The sequence below is a fragment of the Malaclemys terrapin genome, chromosome 13, assembly GCF_027887155.1.
Source record: "Malaclemys terrapin pileata isolate rMalTer1 chromosome 13, rMalTer1.hap1, whole genome shotgun sequence".
Classification (NCBI taxonomy): Eukaryota; Metazoa; Chordata; order Testudines; family Emydidae; genus Malaclemys; species Malaclemys terrapin.
In genome coordinates, this window is record NC_071517.1 from 7727614 (window position 1) to 7744954 (window position 17341).

General features: G+C 37.5%; 1 protein-coding gene across 2 annotated transcripts in view; it reads right to left on the reverse strand.

Moving 5' to 3' along the window:
- The window catches only part of HELZ (helicase with zinc finger), a 138435-nt gene that overhangs the window by 27361 nt on the left and 93733 nt on the right, over window positions 1–17341 (reverse strand). For both annotated transcript variants that reach the window (XM_054047282.1, XM_054047281.1), the window contains exons 20-24: window positions 16511–16694; window positions 15048–15276; window positions 8506–8710; window positions 3247–3298; window positions 2048–2247 (exon numbers count right to left, since the gene is read on the reverse strand). In XM_054047282.1, the coding sequence (XP_053903257.1) occupies window positions 2048–2247; window positions 3247–3298; window positions 8506–8710; window positions 15048–15276; window positions 16511–16694 (870 nt within the window). The remainder of the gene's footprint in view (window positions 1–2047; window positions 2248–3246; window positions 3299–8505; window positions 8711–15047; window positions 15277–16510; window positions 16695–17341) is intronic.

The window sequence follows — 17341 nt, forward strand, 5'->3', positions numbered from 1 at the left end:
CAAGTTATAGCTTCTTCTTTGACATCTCAAGGATGATCGTTATTTGGTAACATTGTGGGTAAAGTCACTCGGAATTAGTTGCTACATCTAATGGAGAGAGGAGCGGAGGGAATACTGACTCCCATTAAAAAAAAAGTAAGGGGAATCTATTCATATAGCAATGCCAATGTTATCAACGACAGAACCAGGCATGTAATTTCAGCAGCACAGTAATCCTCAAAGGAAAATTAATAGTTCTAATTGATCAGCTGGACAGTTAACTGCTTGTACTTCAATTTTCATATGCTGGTAATATTTTAAGTGCCCAAAGCTGAGGTGAGACAGAATCATCTTCTATTGCCTAGTGTGTTTTGGTTCAGCAGTACAACAACTTCAAAAGGTGTGCTAGTCATAAAGCAACAACTCTGAGGGAATTAGATGCACTTCTCATGATGCTCCAGAGAGAAAGATACCTCTCCCATTATGCTTATTCCTTCAGGGGACTCTGATGTGCACCTGTGAAGCTTCACAGACGTGGATTTGAAAAATCAGACTTACATGCAGAGAATATGAAAGACTAGAAGCATAAACTCTTGGATTTTCAGTCAAATTAGCCACAGTCAGAGGTCCCGTTCAAGTACTCAGCTGTTCAACATTCAGAGACACGGGATTATAGTCCTATCTATTCAAGTCACAAGCTTTAAAGCAAATATTGCTATCATATAGCTCAAAAATGACTTTGCATAGAGCAATGAGAATGTCTGTGGTAAATATTTAGGGTCTGAACCTAGTCTTATACCACTTTTACTGTGGTGTAATTCCATTGACTGCAGTGTCTCCTGAATTACAAAGGGAAAGGCAAATCAGAAAATGCCCCTTAGGCCTGGTCTACACTAGAAAATAGGTTGTCTTTAACTACGTCGCTCAGGGGTGTGAACAGTTTATTTAAGCCTACCTAAGTCCCCGTGTAGACAATGCTAGGTCGATGGAAGAATTCTTCCATGGATATAGCTACTGCCTCTCGGGGAGGTGGATTACCTACGTCAACACTGAAGCACTAAGCAATGCACTGCAGCGCTACACCTGCACTGCTGTAGTGTTTCAAGTGCAGACAGGCCCTTACACAAAATGAAGAGAAGCAATTTTGAAGCCCCAAGTACTCAGCAAGCCACATTTTCATAGCATGCTAAAAGACAAGCAAGCAAACCCATTCTAATTTGGGTACAGTATTATTCAAATTGTGTTGTTTACATGTTCTATTTTTCCTTGTATATTTATGGTAATAAAAGTATGATCCATGGCCTTCCAGGTCTGGATTCTGACTGGCTAAATACATACAAAAGATGGATAATATTGTAACTTGTTTTAAAATCCAAGTCACTGAAACAGTAATAAAACAAACCTGTAAATTATTATCTTAATTAGTGAATGTGGGGAGTTTGGGTGGAGGTTGTATATACAGTACTTTTCTTTTTATCTAAGGAGAAGGCTGGGTAGGTCAATGATTCAATTAACTAACCTCATACTTTGCAAATCTGAGATCAAAGGCTACCATGATAATATGATCTGTTCTGAAAACCCCAGGGCTATTACGGACCACTATTACTATGCTTTATAAAAGATGAGGACTTTTGAAACTTTACAACAGTTCTCTCTTCACACTTCTACATAGAAACCACACTGTCACTTCTATTCCTCCGCAAATTCAACTAATGCTTGTGAAACAATATTATTCAGAAAGCTTTCAATAATTGACCATTATATCTCAACTGTTCCTGCATTCTCATAAGAAGAATTAATTAATCAGCAGTAATTAATCATGACCATCTTCATTCAATTTCAATATGGGTAAACCTCATATGGCTTAAACATGAAAACCCTTTTAGGCTGTGTGATATTCTTCGTAGGAGCAACATCATTAAGCCCTTGCAGCTTGGTGGTCATCACCATATTCCTAGCTGGGAAAACCCAAGTAAGCATGAAAGAGGCTGTCACACTTTTCACTACCTAGTCTTGTGTTCATTTTATCTATATAATAAAAGAAGAAAATAGGAAAATAAATGCTTACAGGTAAAGGCACAGACATGACCATATTTCCTCCATAGACAGCAGGTACGTAAAGAATACTTGTCCCAGTATGAGGATCTATCCTTTGAACAGGGCTTGGAGATTTCCCCAGGTTGGGATGAGGTCCAAGAGGAGGAGGAGGAGGAGGAGGAGTATACGCTCTGATAGGATTTCCAATTAGGACAGAAGGATTGGGCTGAACTGAAAAATAAACAAAAAAGAAACACAAAGAGAGGAAAAGAACATGAAGTACTTCAGTGACTTATTTTTTTCCCTTCCAAAAAAGGACCCTTCTTTACAAATTCACCTTTATACAGAAGAATCTGATACAGACAGAGAGAGCATTAATCTAAAATCAATATTCTTTCTATAAGTTTCCCCAGATCCAATAAACAAGCTAAGTTTTAGTGAACTTCTGGGACTAGGAGAAAGCAGAGGAAGCGGGCGGGGGAGAGGAAGAAGCAGGGGGAGTTATTTAAAGGAGAAGCTCCCCAGTGAGCACCAGCTATACATTTTTACTTAAAATTTGACATGACCGTTAAGGTGGCCAAATGAACTGTACAAATTGCACACACTACAACAATACAACCCTGGTTTACTTCTTCACTCTTTTAATAGGGACTAGAAATGCTTTTTAAATTAAAAACAAATACATATAGGTCTGAAGTCACTGTAGACTACCTAGCTAGAATATCATGATTCAGTAAGTTATAACTCTGTGTAGATCCATATATCCAAGTAAGTCCAAACTATGTTATAAAACAGTTAGAGGACTATCATTTTATACCATGATTCCCATGATTCTACACAGCCATTCTGCTAGTGTAGATCAGCTCACACACCCAGGTTATTGTATCCATTCCATGGTGGTGTAAGCATGGGTTTCAGGCACAAATCCTCTTCCACAGGTCAGAACGATGATAGCAACAACTATGTTGCAACAAGGTTGTATCTAAGTTCTAAAGTCAGCATGCAAAGAGCATATAACGAGAACCCAGGAGTTACCTAATGTCTATTTAAAGTATGCTGAGATATCTGCTGAATTCACATAAGGAATAAATGACTTTCAGAGACATAATGGGCCTGATCCTCCCTTAACACATACACCTGTATAAATCAACATTAACTTCACTGAAGTCAAACTAGTAGCAGCATGGGAGAATCATTCCCAGTTTCTCCAGAGAAACAGTAGACACTTACCAATTCCATCCGTTTGAAAATGGTCATTCTGATTATGATGATGGCCCTTGCCCTTGAATGAAAAAAAATCATAATCACTTACTTTTTTTTTTACATGTTTAATGCAGACCAAACACAAAGACAGTTCTTTATTTCAACACAGTAATAGTCAAGTAGATTAAATATAATTACAGAGAAGAGGTTGGAAAAAACAGCAAGTCTGCGACTCTTTTCTTGAGTCTTTTTACTTGCGCAATTCCATTGGTTCAGTACTGTTCCACCAAGGCCAGTACAAAGTACCATTAGTAAGCACCTCTGTTTCACAGTGCACTCTGCCCATCCTTCCAATTCCCACTGCCATACCTGACTACTAAACGGGAGTACTCAAAATTGCACTGTCTCTAATATTGCAATATCTGAAATGCTCCCATTTCTCCCTTTCTCTAAAGGAAAAGATATAGATTTGCTTTATTATTACTGCTTGAAACGGGAACTACAAGCAATTTGATACATGGATTTGAAATGACCAGTTTCACTCTAGCTTGTGTAAGTGCCTCTGCCTTTGCACGGTCTTTAAGATCTTGTGATATACACAGTGTTGGGGGACAGGTTCTCTGAGGATCTGATATCTTCTTTCGCTTCAAATTAAAATTTTAGAACAGAGACACTAGTCAGGATAAATATTATTATTATTTTGATTTGCCAGCTTTGACTGAGTACCTTGATAATCTATAAAGAATGGATAAAAGAACTAACTTTTCCATCATCACAGATGTGCAGGGAGAAAGCAAACAGCTGTTACCAACTTAACTATTAACAGCTCCCCTTCATCAACGTGTGCACACCTGACACTCACAAACGGGTTTCCAAAAATGTCTAGAGCTTTAGAGCACTCCAAAGGCCCTGGGACCTAAGCTCTGAACAGCAACAACTACCTTCGGACAAAAATTATTTACATAGATTTTAAGGTTTGATACTTGATTTTCAGCTAGTTTGACTCTGTTTGTATACATTACATTTACATTTCGCTGAAGAGAACTTTTGATTATGTATTCAAAAGACATGTATAATAAGGGCTAAGGAGCTAATCCTTATTTGTATAATTTGTAAGACAAGAGGACTTTTAAAAACAAGAAGGCAGTTACTTACATAGGAAGACTGAAAATAAAGTAAAGAATAAGCAAAAGACCTGTAAAAGCATGTAAAAGGCTGCTAAATGTAAATAATGTACTCAGGCAAGCATTTTAGAAACTGACTGGAAAATCCAACGCAATCAATTTAAGCATTGTTCATCAAAGGCTACCTCCAGACTACAAGGTAGGGATGTGAGTATAAATAGCAGTATAGCGGCACTGGAGGCATGGCTTAGCAGTACTGAGTACCTATTCCCCTGCAGGTTTGTATTCAGCCTCTGCTGCTGCTACCCATCCTACCACAGCTACGCTGCTATTTACATTCCTGCTAGTCTGCATCAAGCTAGCGCAAGTTTTTATACACAAGCAGGGGAATCACATCCCTACTTCATAGTGTAGACGTAGCCAAAGAGAGTAGACAGACAGTAGTGCTAACATAATCCCTTTCTTCTACCGCTCAACAGTATATATCACATTTTGTAAGTATTGTAAAAATACTTCCCCATTAGATTAGCTGAATGTGTCAAGTCAGAAACACTGTATATTATCGCTCTTGAGATTTTATATGCTGCAGTGAGGGGAGATGCAGTAGAAGTGATGGGCCAGCCACTTGCTGCTAAGTGATGCTGCCAGCGGTGGAGGAGATAAAGCATGGCACCATGCACCCTGAATGATAATCTGAGATCCTTTTAGTCATTTTCTGTTAATCAGTCACCCCCCCCTTTTGCAATTCATTATCGGTTGCTTGGTCTTTACTCCCCTGGTATCTGCTGCCCAGAAGGAATGATAGAGCAGATCTACAGAAGCCCCAGAACAGCAGATCTTTGGGATGAGTTCACCTCTGCCGTGTGTGTTTTATATTAGAAAGGGAGGCTACAGTCAGAGCTATCACTCCTACACTTTAAAGAACACTTAGGCATCAACTGAAGAAAGTACCTAAGCACCTGAAGTCAACAGAACAGGCACATGCTCAAAGTTAAGCATGTTCATAAGTTCTGAATAGGATGCTTTTCTGAATCAGGAAATACTCTCTCAAATTTAAAATATTTTTTAAAACCTATTGATGGCTGCAAAACTTTACTTGCCCAGTAGATAAGTCTAGGCAGTTTTCCAGAAGTCTGAGCTAATTAATCAGTTGTCTAAGTACAGAGACAGGTGGATTTGACAAACATTGACCTATGCATAAAATGGATTAAAGGACAGTGTCAGACTGGTCTCTGAATTTCTTATTGTTTTTTGTATTAATATTATTTTTGAAAAGAAAATAATTATTTATTTTTAACAGTTGTGTTTAAGCAAACAAAACCCCAGAAGCTTTTAAAAAGGGCTATTCATATAATAAGAGACCTAATACCAAATCACAATTTAGGCAAGCTTTGTGCCTTACTATCAACCATTCGTTGTTTACACAATTCTATTGCTGTATTTATTTATGCTGTCAATTGGTATCACATAGTCTGTTATATGCCCATAAAAGTTCTGCTATACCTAACATACTTGCTATGCTTTGTAGCAATTGCTTTTAGGGATCTTATTTTCAAAATGTGGAAAGGTTGCCTGGTTTGACTAAGATTCTGTATGTAACTGCATCACATGGTGATTTTTTTTTTAAATTTACAGTGCAGTTCTACACACATAACGACTCTGTTTAAATGGCACCGTGGAGCTCTCAAGGACTTCTGGATTAAATTTACAAGTAAAAAAAAAATTTTTTTTCTTATTTTCCCCAACTTCCCACAACAGCAAACCAACCCAACCTAAGAGCTGAAAATCAAGCCAGATTCTTTCTGGTTTGTGCATCATCACCATTAATAAACACAAATTCAGTTAGATTTCACATTTGGCCTAGCACAATTATATTGATAATGCACATGCCAGTACAGAATCCAGCTAACTCCATATTAGCTGTTTTGGCCTTGAAGGGGTGACACACGTAAAAACTTATTTAAAACTATTAGCCAGGATGGGCAGGGATGCAAAACCATGCTCTGAAGTGTCCCTAGCCTCTGTTTGCCAGAAGCTGGGAATAGGCAACAGAGGATGGGATCACTTGATAAATTACCTGTTCTGTTCATTTCCTCTGAAGCACCTGGCATTGGCCACTGTAGGAAGACAGGATACTGGGCTAGATGGACCATTGATCTGACCCAATATGGCTGTTCTTATGTCAAGTAATACATTTTATACTGAATAAGCACAGGGTCAGATGTAAGACGGTATCAGTTTTACAGAATCACTTTTCAGCGTAGATCACAGGTAAGCAACAACTCTTGAACTGCACAGATATCCATAAACTCAGTACAGAACAATTCTTGGGGACTAGTCTTCCTATTTCTTCAGTAGTAGAAATACATCAGCATACATCTCAAGCCTCCTCTCCACTAACAACAATATATGTTATATTTAAAGAGGCCTAACAAGAACAGAACTAATCACGGGCTTTTAAAACTTGAAGGGAAAAAAAGGGAGGTTTATTACTTATTGTAGTTACTTCCTACGTGTGTTCAAGTATTATCTGCTTACTTTACTCCTGTCATCTCAGATGACAACTTGTCAACTATGTTCAGATGGAAGAGCTCTTATTACTGTGATGATGTAGGTGGAAGAAAGATTTTCAGATCTTAGGTTGAAATGAAAGTGCAGGCAGTTTGAAAATGTATCTTTTGACTTATATATCAAATGTGCTTAGTTTACAAGTCATTGAGAGAGAAAAAAATGAAACTATCTGCCCACAAAAACTCTTTTTTTTTTTTAATATAACAATTTATCTGCCTTACAGAAACAGTGATTCTTACTTACTAATACAATGCATGTCAAAAACATTTTCAAATTTTACCAATTAAAATCAAACATAGCAAATCTTTCAACTGTAAATTGCACTCAAGACTGAAACACCAGTAAAAAATGAAACAGCAGTAAGAGCAATTTAAAATGAACGGACCTGAAGTTTTTTATAAACCTAATGCTTTGATGCATTATTAGGAGCTTTAAAAAGCTGTACTTTGTTTCAGAGACCAATGGATCTTGATAAAGTAAATGAACAGTCCCAATTATAAAGACACATTTTGAAAGGATTACCAAAGTGAAAGCTTTTTTTATTGCACTGACAAATAAAATTAAAAATCAGCAGTGAAAACCAGCATTAATTTGAAAATTCACTTTAACTGTTAACTTGTAATAAAAAAATATAAAGTTGCAAAAAATTCTGTTTTTTCTTCACATAAAATGAAATTTTTAACAGGCCTAACAAAGCACATTTTAATTACAACTGCAAACATGGATCAATTAAAACAGTATCTTATTTACTGACATTTTGTGACAACTAAATATAGAATTTCATATTATTCTTCATGAGCACAATTAAGAGGGGAACATATGCTTTAACCATTCGTGTACTATCTTCTCTCTTGGGAACGGGAGAGAAAGTTAGTTTTGTGCAATGGTAAACTTCACCCTTATATCAACCAAGAACATCTTCTAGTTACATCCTTGATAGTAATCAAATTTGGCCTTTTGATGAACAGCAATAATCAGTTAATGCTAAATAAATACTGTATTTCAATAGATTTAAAGCAAGAAGGGACCATTATGATCATCTAATGTGACTGCCTGCAAAACACAGGCCACTGAATTTTTGCACCAAGTCTAAAAATGTGTGGTTATTGTCACACTGGTTCTTCGTTTTCCCCTCACTGGCCTGTCTATATCCACCTGTTGTCTCTTGTCTTAGACTGTAAGCAATTCAGGGTAGGGACTGTCTTTTTGTTCTGTGTTTGTACAACACCTAGCACAATGGAGTCCAGGACTGGGGCTCCTACGTGCTACGGTAATACAAACAATAAATAAATGAATGAATGAATGAATGGTGGTTGAGATAGAGCATATCTTTCAGTAAGAGATCCAATCTTGTCCAGTCCAAGCTATTGCTAAATAAATATCACCTTGTAATTAGGTCTAGTGCCTTCTTTTGAAATTGTTAACGGCACCTTCAGCAATTGCATTGACATCTCCGACTGCAAGTCTGTATATGCGTGGAAGCTATTTTAAAACAACAACTAGCCCAATAAACCTTTTATGTCATTTCTCGACAGATATTTCTACCTTCACTCCCACCTCCTGACAAACTTCATTACCAGTTATGCTTTACCTTGGGTGGTGATTGTTGCTGTTTGTTGGTATTTGCTGAATGCTGCTGTCGCAAAGCCCGAGGGATAAACTCGGGTGCCAGTGGATTCAACACATAGGTTTTCTTTAACTCCAAAGCCTCCAACTGAGCCTTGATCTGTTCAAACGTGATACCGTGGAGGCTCTCATTCTCGTGACACAAGGCAATAAACCTCTCCCAAAATTTCCTAAGGAAAACAGTTTATAAAGAATAAGATTTACCAACTCAGGTTATAGTTAACAGAGGTTTTACACAGCGAAGTACAGTTCGTATTTTTCCTACATGCCCATCTTCTACATCATGCCTCCAATTCTGCAACAAAATCCAGGGGCGGGGCCTATGCATAGCCCCAACCACAAAGTAGGCATAAGGGTCTGTTCAGGCAGATCAAACTCCAGCCCTAACCTATGTCATATAATTTCTGATTCCTATACCTATATCAACATAAAAGCAGAGACTGCACTAACCTGGAAATTTTCTAAAAGACCAAACATACAGTAAAAACACAGAACACCATTAAAGCTCTACACTTTACACACATTAAACACTATTAAAGCTCAAAAAGCCAAATGCTTTGCAAAGAAGATTAGTATCATTATCCCCATGCAAAGCAGTGACAGAGCCAGAAATTGATCTCAGGTCTTCTGAGTCCCAGTCCAATGTCCCATCAACTGCTTCCCTTGGAAGAAGGAAGTTGTCACTGACAGGATCAGAATTAGTTTATCCACTAATATCCTGCTTAGTTGAGGCAGCAGTTTCAAACTGCAAAGTGCAGCTGTATTCACAGCCCCAAGCCCTCCCATTCCAAAGAGTCCAACCCAAGCAGGGGGGAGGGGGGGAGGGGGGGAGGGGGGGGTTGGGGGTTGGAGAAGAGGCAGCATGCCCTACTCCATTAACTGAGGAGTTGGGAATAATATGACCCTGAGTTTTTCTTGGTTTTCTTGAAGTAATAATACTAAATACAAATCACACAGTATTTGTCTGGTAGCAATAGTGGGACAAAATATTGAAGGATGGTCTTGCTGTTAAAGCACAGGATGGTGAGTTAGAAGAGCTAACTTTTAGAAGTCTACTTTTTTTTTTAAACATATGTGGCAATATCTATTGGTAAAACATTTGATTTTAGGAATTCTATCAACAAATACTTTTTCTGAAAAGCAAGCAGAACATGGGACAGTCATTTTCCTCTGAAAATATTTAAATCTATCATTGTTTAAAAAAAACACAACACAACAACAACCAGGATCTTATCTCCTTTAATCAAGGAAAAATTATTAAATTCTCTCCTTCAAGCAATGAAGGGTGATGAAAAATATAAGATCTAGGGGGAAAACTACCTTATTCTTTGAAAAGATGAAAACCCTACGACGCACATTTAATAATAATCCATCTCTTTAATTTTCATTTTTTTGGTGAGAGATTAAAGACAACAGGCTGACAATATTTTACACTAGTACATGTCTGCTGACAATCTCAGATTGATTTCTGTACTGGAAGGTGTTGAAAAAAATTGAAGGCCTGTATAATATATTACCATTATTCATAATCAGATTGGGGTGCCTGCTTCTTCCGTTTTTTTCCTGAACATAAAATAATAAGAAGTATAGTCATATGTAGATTTGTAAGTGTTTTACAGAAGATGGGAAATATGAGGCCATGCGAATGAGCAAAGAATTATTTTTAAAAATAAAAGACTGCCCTCCTGGGCAAAAATCTGGCTGGCTCTTCAGTAGGAGAAAGAGGCCAAAACACAAGTGTAGAGTTTTGTTTAGAGTGCACAAGTGTTGTGGTCCCCCAAAACCTGTAAAACTGATATTCTGCAGGTCTACTGCACATTGACCTGCAAAAAGAGTTCAGTGATCAAAGTTCCTTGATCCACCTATGGCCACCGGGCATACAGAGAGGAGTTTAGTGGGTGATCACGTTCAAGGAGCAGAATCTGCCAATTCTGGTCAATAAATGATGAGGTTTCTGTGACATTGCAGTCTATATAATTTTATAAAAATATGCTAATGAGTGAATATAATGTAACTGGAATATGCTTCATGTAAAAGGTCTCTTGTAAGGTATCATTACAAAACTTATAATCTACTGAGTGTGATCATCCTATTTATATAAATGTACCCCTCTTGTATCTGAAACTAGAAATATGAAATATAACTCTGAGGGCCTATTGTAATTATGCAAAGTGTGGGCCCTTAATAGTGGTTTGGATCTCGATGACTCCCATTAACCAGGACAATTGTCTGCAGATGGGTGTGTTTTACCTGTAAGTCTTCCTGTATACGTGTGTGCTGGCAAGTGGGCAATGAAGTCTTGCAGTGACATGTGATCATGTCACCTGAACTGGAATCCATCTTTAACCTGGTGTCTTTCCATTGAGAAGGAGGGGGTGGGAACCCAGAGAGGGACAAAGGATTCCCGTCTTATGCAAAACACATATAAAGGGGTGGAACAGAACAAAGGGGAAGGAAGAGAGCCATCATGAAAAATCCCCTAGCTACCACCTGAGCTGAAACAAGAGCTGTACCAGGGGAAAGAATTGTGCCCAGGCCTGGAAGGTGTCCAGTCTGAGGAAAAAACTTACTGAAGCATCTCTAAAGGTGAGATTATCTGTATTCAGTTTGATTAGACATAGATTTCCGCGTTTTATTTTATTTTGCTTGGTGACTTACTTTGTTCTGTCTGTTACTACTTGGAACCACTTAAATCCTACTGTCTGTATTTAATAAAATCACTTTTTACTTATTAATTAACTCAGAATATGTATTAATACCTGGGGGAGCAAGCAACTGTGCATATCTCTCTATCAGTGTTATAGAGCGCGAACAATTTATGAGTTTACCCTGTAAAAGGTTTATACAGGGTAAAACGGGTTTATTTGGGTTTAGACCCCATTGGGAGTTGGGCATCTGAGTGTTAAAAACAGGAACATTTCTGTTAGCTGCGTTCAGGTAAACCTGCAGCTTTGGGGCAAGTAATTCAGACCCTTTGTTGGAGCAGACCAGTGTGTCTGTCTCAGCAAGACAGGGTGCTGGAGTCCTGAGCTGGCAGGGAAAGCAGGGATAGAAATAATCTTGGCACATCAGGTGGCAGCTCCCAAGAGGGTTTCTGTGATCCAACCCGCCACAGTTTCTATAGGGGAATACTGCCTTTTTTGTTCTATATTTGTACAGCACCAAGCATAATGGGGTCCTGGTCCATGACAAGGGCTCCCACACGCTATGGTAATTTAAATAAATAATTATAATAAAAAAATTAATTCTAAAAGCGATAAATGCTATAGGACCATGTGGAAGTGATGAACCATTGCTCTGCAAGCACTGTGGAAGGCAGAGTATCTGGCACAGGAATGGAAGCAGCATAGATAAATCCCATTATCTCTGGAATTTTCAAGAAGAGAAGAGCAGTCCAAGGGTGAAAATCTACCCATATTGAAGTTCATGGCAAAACTCGGGTTGACTTCAATGAGGTCAGGATTTCACCCCACATAGGTGAAGATGCAGGGGGGAAAATAGCAATGCTCCACTTAGCTCCAGTGGAATCAACATTCCAGATGCTGGCTGAGTCTTTGCCACTGATATATTTCTCCATGCCCATATATGACATTGTGGAAGCAGAGAAAGAATTGACAGGAAGGGGATTGCAATGCATGACAGTTTGTTAGCAAGAGTCAGGCTAACTGTAACCCTAATAACGCGAAATTTGTAGAAGCGAGGATTGTGTGAGGCGAGTGAGAAAGAACTGTGTGAGAAGTTGTTGCGACCTTGTGTAGATAATGTGCAGACAATATGGAATGTAGACTACATAAGTGAGAAAAACAAGATATCAGAATGACCGATGTATAAAAAAAAATGCAGCTGTTGCTTTTCATTATCTGTAAAAAAAGGTATAAATACTTGCTGTAATTGTTTACCTGTTGAGAGACCTGCCCTGTGTCCTAGTGCACTATCTCCCTCTATGCAATTGATAGAGAGAGAATAAAGTATCTGACTTTGCTGTACCCAAACAAAGAGTGAGAACTGTGTTATTCTCCGACAACCTGAAGCTATTTTATCAGAGCTAGGAGTCAAGGCTTTACAATACTCAGGCATCCTAGATATTTCAGAATATTTCTTGAGCAATTTTATTAGAAAATGAGTAATCAAGCTCGTTGATTAATGGGGTGACACCGTGTATTTGCAGATGGATAGTTTTTCCCCACACAGTGTCAAACACCTTTTGCTTTAAATTTTATAATTACCCTAGTATTGATGACAAAATGAACGAAAAGATTAATGCTGCTTTTAAAAATAACTCTGTTCACTGTCTAGAGCAGGGGTAGGCAACCTATGGCACGTGCGCCAAAGGCGGCACTCTGTGGCTCAAGTACGGGGGGGTATGCTAATAAATGCTGACCAGTGAGTTACATAAGCAGGCATGTCCAAAAATGCAAGCAAGCAACATGGTAAAAATGGTAAAAATAAAAACACACAAAAATCCTTTTGATTTTAACAACCTGTTAGCAGCAATAAAGAAAAGGTTATTTTGATGCTGTCCCTTTAAATAAGTATTTAAATTCAAATTATATTTTAATACATGTAGTAGATAAAGGTTTGGTTTCCATTTTCTAAATAAAAGGTGTCTGGGCTTCTCCGAACATCTCCATGAACATCAGAAGCATTGTAATAGAGAGACACTGCTCAAGAAAGTGAAGTCAATGTAAAGGGACAAATGACTCTCACACACACACACACACACACACACACACACACACACACACACACACACACACACACACTTTTGCTGCATTTTTATTGCACAGTCAGTGCAGCATTTCTTCTGTTTCAGAAACAAGCTTAAGGGTCTATCTCTGATCTTAACATTTCACCCCTTCCATAGAAAGAGAACCCTTTGAAGATGAAGTCCTTGATATCCTTAACATGATTGTTTAAATTTCCTATCATTTTTCACCTTTCCTCATTCATGTCTTCAGGAAGTTCATTTATTTGGCTACCATTTGGCTTATTCTAGGTTTACAGAGAATAGCTAAACAACAGCTTTGTGCTTTCCACTTTCATATGACTGCCATGATGTTTCACAAAAACAAAAATTAAGTAATAAATCATGCTATTTTTCAATGCCCAAATTTACTTGCAGTATTTATATTGACATGCAATGTTATAATAAGCACCTTAAAAACAGCTGAAAATGAAATGTAGGGTTTGGAGCTATTAGTATCAAGTAAAAATTACAGAATTAGCAAATACAACAAGAATGCTTTGTCAATTACCCTTTATTACATATAGAAACGCAGGTTTTTTAGTAAGTAAACAGCTACACTGTGATTTTGGAAGACACATTAAGAACTAAAGATGGGTCGACCCTGAGTGAACACTAAAGATCCTGTGGCATTTTTCGTACGAGTAGGGCCCTTGCATAAAGTTTTCCCTCCCCTACTATCTCACTCTTCATCAGCTGGTTACCCTCACTACACCTTTGCATTGTCTTTTCTTCAATTTGAAAGTCCGTATCAGACTCCGCCAATGCCGCATTTCAGTTTCCCCTACTTAAGAACATTTCAAAGGAGCAGAGTCCTAAAAGAAGATACTGTTTTCAACCATACTGAAGTCATTTCTTTGTTGGGCAGAGAAGTACCTTAACTTGGCATTCTGCCTTTTGGTCATTATATCTCTGCTACCTTCATGTTCAATTCGGAGATTTTGTACTTACAAGAAAAGGAAAAGAAAAAGAAAAAAGAAAAAGAAAAATTGCCATGTGCTTAATAATGCTAGTATCTCATTTAGACTCTGAAGTTCACCAAGATAGATGAAAGGTGACTTCTCACCTTTACTGGTGTTATTGATTGTTTGGAAACACAAAACGTGCCACCGTAAATCCAACTATTGAAAAAACAAAAGACAACACATCCTTTTACATCACCTGATTTACACTACTAGAAACTACACTATTACAAATCATTTCCACTTAAAAAATAAACAATTCCCTCCATTAGCAATCTTCCAAGATAACACAATTAAACAACACTATCAGTTCAGAATCTACACTACATACAATAAACTGTTTCAAGATAACACCAACTCAATCTTGCCAACAATCAGAAAACATCAATTTCTAAGCACTCTGCATGGCTGGAGTTAAGAACTGCATGTTTAGTATAGTGGGTGATGGAAATGGATGGCATAATATGGACAAGGTGAAACCATGGTTGTAGACTGCAAGGGATGAATGAGAACTTAATTAGTGTCTTTCTGGCTTTTTACCGATGGTGTGGCATCATCTGAGCAATTTTAACTGATTTGTTTAGGGGATTTAGTGGATTTGTTTTGTTTAGTGGAATATATATAAAATGATGTAAAAAATTATATATGCTTCTCCAATTAAATTTGTTTAAATGCAACTCATTTGCCTTTGGAGCCTAAAAAGCAGACCGATTTTACTTAGTCCATAGATTGTACCCAAATGTATAATATTCACTAGCACTTCTGCTACCACTGTTTAGCCAAAGAACACATATACTGTACCTGCATCTTCCAATGGAACATAAAGCAATTGGGTCTCCCACCACAGCTACCAGGGACTGTGCTCTTGTAATGGCAGTGTTGAGAAGTTTGTAATTGGACAGAAAACCATAATCCAAGTCCTCTGTTGAATCCTCCAATAATTGCTCCTTCCTTTTGATCGGTGTTTGCTTGTGTTTGCACGTATGCCGTGTTCGTACTGTGCTGAGAAACAAAACTCTAAACTGCTTTCCTAAAGAAAGGAGAGATGAAAGTCTGAGATAATTTTAACTATTTTCAGATATAATGCAACCAAATGACAACATTTGCTAGACATATTTCACAACCTGACATTTTACATGTAAGTAATTCTAGAAAGTCATTAGTTACTCTTCACGTAAAGAGTTTTGTGCAAGAATAATAAGAGTTTAACATTTTAAAATACATTATAAAGAACTTTTCATTGCAAGAGCAATTTGTCCTTTTAAAATCAGTGTTTTCCATGCCAGTTTTAAGCACTCCAGAAATTTTTAACATTCTGACACCTCTGCAAAGTTTCTGTTCAGCCAGTAATAGGCGTGGTACCAATTTACACTAAAGGCTATATCTTATAAAAATCAGGCTGTTCCGCAGGAAAAAATGCACATCATTTCAGCCATTTCTGTTTCACAGCTCAGCAAATAAAAATGCCATAAAAGTCACACGAATACAAATTTCTACCTATGTGAAATTCATTAGATTTATGCTGTTCTTTCCTGCTCAGCTATCTGAGTTTGCCAATTGCTACCCTGCAGACGCTTGTCTGCTCTTTGTCTATTTAAAACACGATTCTGCAAAGGAACGTGCCCCCGCAGAATCCTGCTGTTGTCAGCGGGACACCATGTGGGAATAGGAGTCCAAAAGTATGTATTCCTTCGCAGGAAGAGGGCCTTGGATTGCAAACACTCTGGGGCAGTATGTTTCTTTATGGATCTTGTCTGTCTCCATAATTGTTTGCAAAGTGCCTAGCACATTGCTGGAGCTACATAAAGAAATAGAAAGTAAGGTCTTTTTTCTCCTTCACACAAAAAGTCAAATTAATTTTGAAAAATATTTCACAAACCACGTATTTATTGCTTTGGGTAGTCTATGATGGAATAATATCCCATGAGCACGTGCACTAGTCAGATCCTGTCACACCAACATTACTGACTGTATATTATTATATCTACTCTTTTTACTCAGAGTCAAGATTATTTTCACTGCTTTTCCTATATGTTATTCCTTTGTTTAAATTGCTATTACTATCGTATTCTAATTATAAAGTACAATCAAAGACATTTTGAGTGTGAAATCTAGGGATCACAATTAAAAAGCTTACTGTAAAAAGCCTCCTATATCACTTGTTATAAAATGACATAGATTGGAAAATTACATACAGAATTAGGACCGCATTTCACAATCTTATCTTTGTTAGCAGATCCTTAAGACACATAACCGCTACTTACCCTGAACATTTAGCACTCTTTCTACACTGACGTCAGATAATCTCTTTTTTCGAAGTTCTGCCCGAATTCGGAACACTTGATCAGCATATGGTGTTACAACCCCTATACTGCCATCATCCAATTTTCCCCAAGCTACCGGCCATTTTCTTCTCAATTCTTCAACACGTTCTACTATTTCAAATACCTTTAAAAGAGAATAACACAACCTCAGTCAAAAATATTGTTAAGAGTTTATTTGCTTTTTAGTCCAGTATCATTCCTTTATATAAAAACAGAAGTGGAATTTTAAAGCTGTACAGATTTTACAGGCAAAATATTATATAAAACCTTCTTAATAAACACAAAAACCTGCTATTGTATTTCATAATAATGTTTCAAAACACTGTAGCTTACACAGTATCAATAATATTTGGGGTCATTACTCTGGAACACCGTAAAAAATTCCTATTAAGACAAATGCTTCCTATGAAAAAATAATCTTTAAGGCCCTGATCCAGCAAACCACTTAATCATATGCTTAACTATAACTACTAAAATACTTAAAGTTAGGCTCATGCCAAACTTTGGAGCATCAGGACCTTCTATATCTAGATACGTCAGCAAAATACATGTATTTTTATGGGATTTTTTTATTTTTACTTTCTGTTTGTACATTTCATGTAACATTTTGGAATCTAAAGAAAGGACATACACACAAGCAAGTATACTGAAAGCTCCTCTGTCACATAAGACTGCACCTGCCTCGGCTATCAATCAATTCAACTGAGGAAAGCATACTGTATGTCACTGAGGAAGACTGATAGTAATGGAGAATCCAGTAAAGAACTTCAG